At 43.0% G+C, this 9,279-nt stretch overlaps 1 protein-coding gene across 1 annotated transcript in view; it reads right to left on the minus strand.

Annotated features, from left to right (window-relative positions):
- The window catches only part of LOC113808815 (uncharacterized), a 28,455-nt gene extending 25,267 nt beyond the window's left edge, over positions 1–3,188 (minus strand). The window contains exons 1-2 of the mRNA XM_027360307.2: positions 2,572–3,188; positions 552–738 (exon numbers count right to left, since the gene is read on the minus strand). Of these exons, the coding sequence (XP_027216108.2) occupies positions 552–738; positions 2,572–2,895 (511 nt within the window). The 5' untranslated portion in view covers positions 2,896–3,188. The remainder of the gene's footprint in view (positions 1–551; positions 739–2,571) is intronic.
- Positions 3,189–9,279: the final 6,091 nt, after the last annotated feature.

Below are 9,279 nucleotides of genomic sequence, written 5' to 3' on the forward strand. Positions count from 1 at the left end.
CATCTATCTCCTTTTTGTCTTTCTTTATTTTCTCTATCACACTGTTTCTCTTTCTCCATCTCCTCCTCTACATCGGCTAACCTTTTTTCTATCGTCATTTACAGCTGATTATCCCCCCCATCTTCCTAATTCTTTTCCTTCACCAGTCTTTCCCATCCTCCCTCTGTTCCTTCCTCATATGTCTTTTTTCTTTCCAAGGATGTCCCTTCCTCTTCTCTTCCTTCCTCTCCTTCCCCAACTTTCTCTTTTTCCCCTTTCCCTTACTCTCCCATCTCTTTTCTTCCCGTTCCTCTTCTATCTTTTTCTTACCCACCCCTTCCCATCCCATCACTCTTCCCCCTTCCCTCCCTGCCCTTCCCGTACCCAATCATAGCCTCCCTTCCCTTCCCCGAACAAGAACAAGAAGAACAAGAACAAGAACAAGAAGAACAAGAACAAGAACAAGAAGAACAAGAACAAGAAGAACAAGAACAAGAAGAAGAACAAGAAAAAGAACAACAACAACAACAACAACAACAACCAGTACTGCCCCCACACTAGCAGCAACATACCGTGGTGGAGGCGGTGATCCTCCGTCGTAGCCTCCCTCAGCGTGGTTACATTGAGGTAGACGTGGCCGTGGAGGAGCAGGCGGGCGTTGCCTTGCTCCGGCTGCAGGGCCTTGCAGTTGATCTTCCAGTAGGCGAGGTCGGTCACATACCGGCGGTTCTCGTGGTAGGTGCTGTTGCAGACGACCAGCTGCGGTGGTGAGAGAGTTGGGTGCTTAGATGGGATTTTGTTATGGTGGGTGCCTGTCTGAAGTGAGATGCTCGTGGTTATTCGGATTCATGTTTCTTTACATCATATCACATCTGGGTGCCTTGATATGATACATAAAAGACGGAGGAATAACCCACCCCATTAGTAGATTGATGCTCAGATTCTTTTTAAAATATACTATTTTTTTCTCGTTTCGACATCAACACGAAGATTAAAAAATAACCCTCTCCCTTACTTTGGCTTCGAAGGCAAAGGTACCCGGGCTGGATGAATTTAGTGGGTTTGGCGCATTTTACGACTTTGAAGCGAGGAGAAAGACACAGGGACTGACGCATTGTTACAAAGTTCCTGACAGACGACAACAATGAGGAAGCACCAACGACAAATGGTGGGGTGGGGGAGCGAATCTCTGGTGGCCCTATAGTGGCACCTCTGCAGCTGCCACAACTTAAAATGCCAAAATACCTTCCCCTATTGCCGTAAAAAGCGATCAATAAAAAGCAATTAGGATGTTTCGTCCTTAACGAGTGTTACAATGAATAACGCTGCAACCATCCCCCGACTCCCTTCCGGTCGCCAATGGCGGGAGACGACCGCTGTCCGCTGTACCGAAGGGCGAGCCGCTAATACATGAGAATTAGTCACTCATTCGATAGCACTTCGGTAGAAAGGATATGCTTGAGGGCAAATGCATTTCACCATTGTAGATACCTGAGTGCTAAAAACATTTTCGCATTACATTTCCGGAAAAAGGCTCCAAGAACTGTTTCTATATTTTTCTGAACAAATCAAGAAATGAAAAGGTTTAGAAAAATCACCATTTGACTCTAATGAAACTGTAAGAAAGAAAATACCGTTATTTTTCCTTGTCCCTTTGAAATGAAAAAGAAAGTGTTATCTCCAATTTCACCCGCATAAGCCTACCGTTTTAAAAGTAAACTACTAAGGCCTCAAAATTCGAAATTCTCCATAAGGGACCGTTACCTTACAAAATGATAAACATGCATCCACCTTAATTCAATTCAAGGTTAGCGCTTTTTGACGGGGAAATGCACCTACGACTCCTGGGCAATGAATGGCCGCCGAACGACAACAGTTTTCCTGACACTTCATCAACATGGCACGGTGTTTTGGCATGCATATATAACAGCTGTGTTATACGATGGATTGTTTTTCAGTTCGGATTTACCGCGCAATTACTTAATTCGCCTGATTGTGAGAAGAGCTGGACGAAGAGGTTCTCCCCAGGCGATATTCCGGCGACGCCAAACTAATCCATAGCATTTATATTCTTGCACGAGAAAGCCTGTGTCTTCCTGATGATTTGTCATTAAGGATGGAACAAGCTTTGTCTCTCGCCGAATTTGGGTAGGGTGGGTTATCGGCCTTTTTCGAAGCGCGGAGGCCACCGCGTCGGTTCTTGCGGTTCTACTCTGAACATTACCTGTACCAAATTGCCTTTTTGTTACCTTTTGTCAATACATTATATACATTGAGTGTTTATGTTGGGTTGCATTAAACTGAATGCTTATTTTTCACACTTGATTAATGGCAAAGTCTGTATGGATCTGTAACAAGATGTAGACCTATGTAATGAAGTCTGGTGCTCTCCATTTTCAACCTTACTTGATGGCAGGTGTTAAAAGGGAAATCTCCACAAGGGAATCAGTAGGCCTTCCCCAAGTGCGCTGTCTGTTACAAACAAAGTGTACATCACACAGAATACGAAACAATGAATAGAATCATCTTCATGAACAAATTCTAATTCAAACAGCGCGTCTGAACGCGTTTAATCGAAACCCCAGTACTTACAGAAACATCTCTGGTGTAGATCTCATGGAAGTGGAAAGTGAGGTTGTGTGTGGGCGGCACTTCAAAGAACACAAGGCAGGTGTAGGGGTGTTGCAGGGGCGTGCTTGGGAAGCCTTCTTGGCAGAGGAACCCCACGGCAGAATGCTTTTCCTCGCTCCAACGCACAGTGCTTCCGCAGGGCGTGCAGGGACTGCTTGCTTTCGCCGAGGCGCCCGCGAGGAGCACCAACGCCAGTGCGACCGCCGCCCGCACGCCCGTAATTCTGGCATCCAGCACCAGCCGCATATGGGCGCCTTTCGTCGCATGCATTGCGTTCTCTTTCATTTTTTCAACTCCAACTTCCGCGTCTTTGAAACCGCCACCAGTGATACAAAATCAAAATAAATCGACCACTCGCATTGCGAAGTGCATAGTGTCGGCCAGTGAGGCAACACTCGAGATTGCAGGTGAAACAAATTCCTCAAAGAGTCAACAAGCTTGCAATACCGCACACTTGGCCCTCCACCTTTAAGCACTCTCTGGACGACACTGGCGGGCCAAGAGTCAGTCCAATACACTGAAGTGCTCCACTGACTCAGGAAAGGGTGGCGGGGAAGGAGGAACTTCAGTTGCCAAATCTTATTATCGCCGCCGTATTTTTAAATATTTCTCTAAGGAGATTTCAACTCACAGGCAGCATTTTAGGGTCTTTGTCTCCGATTTGTTCGTCGATTAAAGACACATCCGCCATCTTAATTAATGCATAAAATATTTTGAAAATAGAAAAAAAATGTGATTTGGTCACACGTAACACTTAAAAAAGAGTATCCGCTTTGCCATACACCACAGTTCATTCATTCATCCCATACTTGATCAACCTCTGTGACTGCCTTGTTCGCCCGTTTAGTGATTCCCGAAACTATTGGTTACCGCCATTCACGTGACAGGAAGCGGCGAAGGAGTTCTTAACGACGGTTGGGTCTTGGGTTTTCAATAACGGAAGGGATGAATAACGGATATTTTTTTCACTATTGTTAATTAAATGTGTTATTCAGGCGATTTTTTTCCAATATACTTTCACTATTCTCTATATCTGTTTTACCCTTTTGTATGATTTGGGAATTGTACCTTTGGAGGAACTTGGCATACGTGTCAATTTGCTTTGTGATAGCTTCATCACGACGGTTTTTCCTTGATATTTATAGTGGGTGATACATGTCAGCGTTATGATATACAGACTTTGATATTTTGTATAAGCACGGGAATAAAAGAAAGTGTCATGACTCGACATATGGTAATTATAAAAGTTCTGCAGTCAAAGCGTGAATGCAAAGCAAGATTGGGAAAGTGCTGGCAAATCTGAATTTCTATTCTGCGCAGTTCAGTGGATTATTATTTTTAACAATATTGAAAATTTCCCATCCTTTGTTTGCAATTTGCGTTCGACCTCTCATTCAAAACGACTACATTTAATCCCCACCTTCACTAACCATCCATATTAACTGACTGGCGCGTGTCACGTTCTCTCTGAAATAAAGGAAACCAAAATTCTCTATAACACAAAAACAACCAAACTTCCGGTCTGCATTTCGCTCCAAAAAGAACAGCAATGATTAATCCTGCGTCCCTGTGTTTATAAACAAGAGCGAAGCGGAATCACGACCGTCGCATACTCCATGGAAATGCGCACAAGTCGACGCATCAGAAACGTTGTGCTGGAAATCTACACGTTAAGTTGAAGGATTGTTGATTCTCTACCTTTATACCTTCCTCTTGCAGTTGTGAATAATAAAAAAGAGAACAGCTCTTGCAGTTGTGAATAAAAAAGGGAACAGCTCTTGCAGTTGTGAATAAAAAAAGAGAACAGCTCTTGCAGTTGTGAATAAAAAAGAGAACAGCTCTTGCAGTTGTGAATAAAAAAGAGTACATACAGCTTGTGCGTTTTGATTGTCAGATTGTTATATAAATAGGGCGCGAGAGTGGCTTTCGACGTCTCTGCTGTCGCATCACCTGTAACAAACTAACAGCATCAGGAAGCACCATCTAGCTACAGGCCCTGAAGTCACAAAACACGAGGCATGACCTTGACATTGACCTGTCAACTGATATCCAACATTCCATCACGCTTCTCTAGCATCGCCTCTCGTCCACGCGGCGCCACCTTGTCTTTTTCGTCCACGTGGTGCTGTAGAGAAAAGGCCACTAAAATACAGAATAAAAAAAAATAAAGAGTAAGATCAATAATAGGCAGTATTTAAAAGTAATAGAAATGTGTTACGTGTACGCTGCTGACGTTGACAGAGATAAAAATAGCGCAAGTGTAATATGGAAGGAAAACATTCGTCTAGCTTCGAGGTCCTGGAGGCGAGCGCTCGTGTCCGCAGAGGAGTGTTGGCGTCGGCTTGTTTGAGGACTTTAGGTTAGGACCACGTTATACCATTCTACCACGTGGCATATGTGGTTGTTCTTCTTTGTGAAATAATAATTGTACCTAATATTGATTATTGAATGACACATGCATTCTATTTTAAATATCATAAATCACTATAATGTCTAGACAAATATACTAAGCTTTTAAGAGGGGAAAAAGGGATTCCATGAATATGTATAGTTTTTATTATTTAGTATCTGCCGTTCATTTATTATTTGTTTACAGGCGAGGAAGAATTTGCTTTAGGCAATTATTTAATCACTTAACAGACCATTTCTTCTTTCCAAGGCATCGACGTGTGAGATTTTTTTAGTCTCTCTATCTATCTATCTATCTATCTATCTTTATCTTTATCTTTATCTCCCCCCCCCCTCTCTCTCTCTCTCTCTCTCTCTCTCTCTCTCTCTCTCTCTCTCTCTCTCTCTCTCTCTCTCTCTCTCTCTCTCTCTCTCTCTCTCTCTCCCTCCCCCTCCTCTCTCTCTCTCTCTCTCTCTCTCTCTCTCTCTCTCTCTCTCTCTCTCTCTCTCTCTCTCTCTCTCTCTCTCTCTCTCTCTCTCTCTCTCTCCCTCTCTTCTATTCTCTCATATCAAATAAGTCCACTTCACTTTGCGTGGAAGTGCATGTTTGTTTGCTTGTGTAAGTTACCGAGTGTATATTTTTCCTTCTAGATGCAGTTGCGTAATTGCAAACGCGTACTCCGGAAGCGTCTGATAGCAGTCTGCACTTGATTCCTTCGTAAATAAATAAGGGAAAGGTCTGGTAGCATATTGTTAGCTACTTGCAGTTCGGTGTTTTGCTATCAGTATTTATAAAACTGAACTTCGTGGCCATGGTTTTTCATCATAATAGTATGTTAGCATATAGGATAAATGTTGAGTACTTGGTGGCATAGGGGGCGCTGGTTTAGAATTTTTTGAGAAACATTAGTCAAAATAAATACTTTGATTCAGTGAATGTTTTATACAGTAGGTCCTTATAAATGTGCAGGTAAGTAGATGGATAGATTGATGTGCAGATAGACAATTAGATGTATATTCGCGAATAACAAATGACTGAGGAATATGAATAAGGAGATATGATGATGAAACGACAGATGAGAGAAATCCGTACTTCCACAATGATTTATAAACGAACATATATATACATAACAGATTATTTAAGCAAGTCAATAGGATACACCCTTTCATGAATAAAGTCCTTTCTCTTACTATTAAGAAAATTAATTTTGACGATATTCAGGCTATGAAATATATAAAAAAAATAAATACTTGGAGACTTTCCCTCTGTCCCTTTAATTTTTGATTGAAACTCCAATACGAAGCCAATCTGAAAAGTTATCTTCGAAACCGGAAGTGAGACTGTATGGTGGATATGGGGAAGGCTGGAGAGTCTGATGGTAGTGTGTGGCAGAGAACAGCCGGCGTCGGTACTCATGGGTGTTGAATGGTGGGAAAGGCTAGATCAGTAGCAACTCGAGGAGGTATCGTGGCGACTGATTTTCTCTCTGTTTCTCTCTCTCGCTTTCTCCCTCTTTGTCTCTCTCGCTTTCTCTCCCTCTTTCTTTCTTTCTTTCTCTCTCTCTCTCTCTCTCTCTCTCTCTCTCTCTCTCTCTCTCTCTCTCTCTCTCTCTCTCTCTCTCTGGAAAGAATCACATGGGATTTATTTTGATGACGTCACAAAAGTTACGGATGCTTTGTGAATATGGTCGATCATTTTGGTCTCTTCAATTTTCAAAAATGATGGAAAATAATGATTTTAATGGTTATATTTTCACTGAACAATCATCAAAACAGACGCCATGACACCTCCTCGAGTTGCTACTGATCTAGCCCTTCCCGTTGAATGGTAGAGTCGGTTTGAATGAATGAATGTGTTTTCGTTCTCACTGAACCGTCGGACATATTATGAAAGCCTATAGTAAACACTTCTTTTGTGTCTGTCCGTTTGTTTGTTAGTGTTTGTATGGTTGCGCCTGTATTTGTTTTTGCTCTTTTATGTTTGATTATCGGTGTTTCTGTAACCCTTTCTCTCTCTCTCTCTCTCTCTCTCTCTCTCTCTCTCTCTCTCTCTCTCTCTCTCTCTCTCTCTCTCGGTAATCGGTATTTGTTTCATTCGTTCTCGTTATGTTTCCTTCCTCCATCTTCCTCCATTTATTCTTTATGCCACTTTGTTCTTCTGCTTCTTTTCTTCTTCTACGCATCTCTGCTTCAGTCCATTCCTCCATTCCTGTGTCTAATCTACCCGCCCCCCCACTCCTCGCCCTCGTCTTTTTTTCTCTTTACCACCTCCTCCCTGCCACCGCCTACCCCTTGCCACCACCCCCTCCCGTCTACCCCTTCCCACCTCTTGCCTGCCACCACCCCCTCCCGTCTACCCCTTCCCACCTCTTGCCTGCCACCACCCCCTCCCGTCTACCCCTTCCCACCTCTTGCCTGCCACCACCCCCTCCCGTATACCCTTCCCACCTCTTGCCTGCCACCACCCCCTCCCGAGGAGGTGCCTGCCACCAACCCCTCCTGTCTACCTCTTCCCACCACCTGCCTGCCACCACCCCATCCCTTTCTCTCCCTCCAACCACACTGTCCCTCTCCCTCCCTGCCACCACCCCCGTCCTCTTCCTTCCTGCGACCCCCCTCCCTCTCCCTCCCTACGTTACGTCAGAGTGGCGTAGCCTCCATAAACAACATTTGTATGTGATCAAAAAGTGCTTTTGCAACACATCCACCTCGAACACGTGCTTGGAGGACGTGTTGACGCCTTCGGGCTTAGGGAGGAGAGAGAGAGAGAGAGAGAGAGAGAGAGAGAGAGAGAGAGAGAGAGAGTGAGAGAGAGAGAGAGAGAGAGAGAGAGAGACAGACAGACAGAGACAGAGAGAGGGCGGAAGGAGGGAAGAAAGAATGAGAGAGAGAGAGGGGGGGAGGAGGGAGGGAGGGAAGAAAGAGAAAAAGAGAGAGAGAGGCTGGGGGAGGAAAGAGAGAGAGAGGGAAGACAGATAGAGTGAGGAGGGAGGGAGGGAAGAAAGAGAGGGAGAGAGAAAAAAAAAGGAAGAGAGAAGCAGACCTGCTGTTATGATTCGGAGATATAAGCATCTGATAGAATTCATCTTCCTTTCCTTTGAAGCTTCTTATTCTTTATTTTTTTAATTTTTTATTTTTATTTTATTGTATTTTTTTTATCTTTTTTTGTATAAGAGAAATGATACATCTTGTCTTTGATCAAGATAGGAATGCCTTCTGATCCCTTATATCTAGGGGATTCCCCAGAGGAGATTAAGTCACCTGGAGTAAGCGCGGTTTCGTTGAGTGACAGCCAGCGGTGGTGTCAATCATCTCTAAAAATACACATTTCCCTATTTCTATCTTAGATTTCTGTTTTTTTTTCTATTTCCCTGTTTATGTCTTAGATTTCTGCGTCTTTTTTCTATTCCCTTATTCATATCTTGGATTTTTGTCTTTTTTTCTATTTCCCTGTTTATGTTTCAGATTTCTGTGTTCTTTTTCTATCTCCCTATTTACATCTTAGATTTCTGCGTCTTTTTTCTATTTCCCTATTTATATCCTAGATTTCTGTCCTTTTTTCTGTGTCCTTATTCATATCTAAGATTTTTGTGCCTTTTTTTCTATTTCCCTGTTTTTATCTAAGATTCCTGTGTCCCTTTCCTATTTCCCTATTTATGTCCTAGATATCTGTGCCTTTTTTCTATTTCCCTATTTATATCTGGACTTTCTGTGTCCCTTTTCTATTTCCCTATTTATATCTAAGATTTATGTGCCCTTTTCCCATTTCCCTATTTATATCTTAGATTCCTGTGTCCTTTTTCTATTTCTTTATCTATATCCTAGATTTATGTGCCTTTTTTTCTATTTCCCTATTTATATCTGAAATTTCTGTGTCCCTTTTCTATTTCCCTATTTATATCTTAGATTTCTGTGTCCTTTTTCTATTTCCTTATCTATATCCTAGATTTCTGTGTCCTTTTTCTATTCCCCTATTTATATCCTAGATTTCTGTGTCTTTTTCCGCAAAGTGTGCACCTCTTCCCTCACCTCCTGGCGTCAGCTTTAACATTTCTTCGGCAGTACGTTCGGCCTGAGTCAGCTGATCGCCTGACGAAGGGACGCCGTTCTGGGCTTGCATGTGAGGCGGCGGCGTTGCTTATTATCCGTGTAGCTGTTTTCGTGGTCGCCGTTTCCGTCTGTCTGTTTGCCTATTTCGACATACGTACAGAGGCACACACGTACGCAAACTGACACACACATACGCACACACATTACGTACAGACGCACACACGTACGCAC

This window comes from Penaeus vannamei, chromosome 29 (assembly GCF_042767895.1).
Source record: "Penaeus vannamei isolate JL-2024 chromosome 29, ASM4276789v1, whole genome shotgun sequence".
Lineage (NCBI taxonomy): Eukaryota > Metazoa > Arthropoda > Malacostraca > Decapoda > Penaeidae > Penaeus > Penaeus vannamei.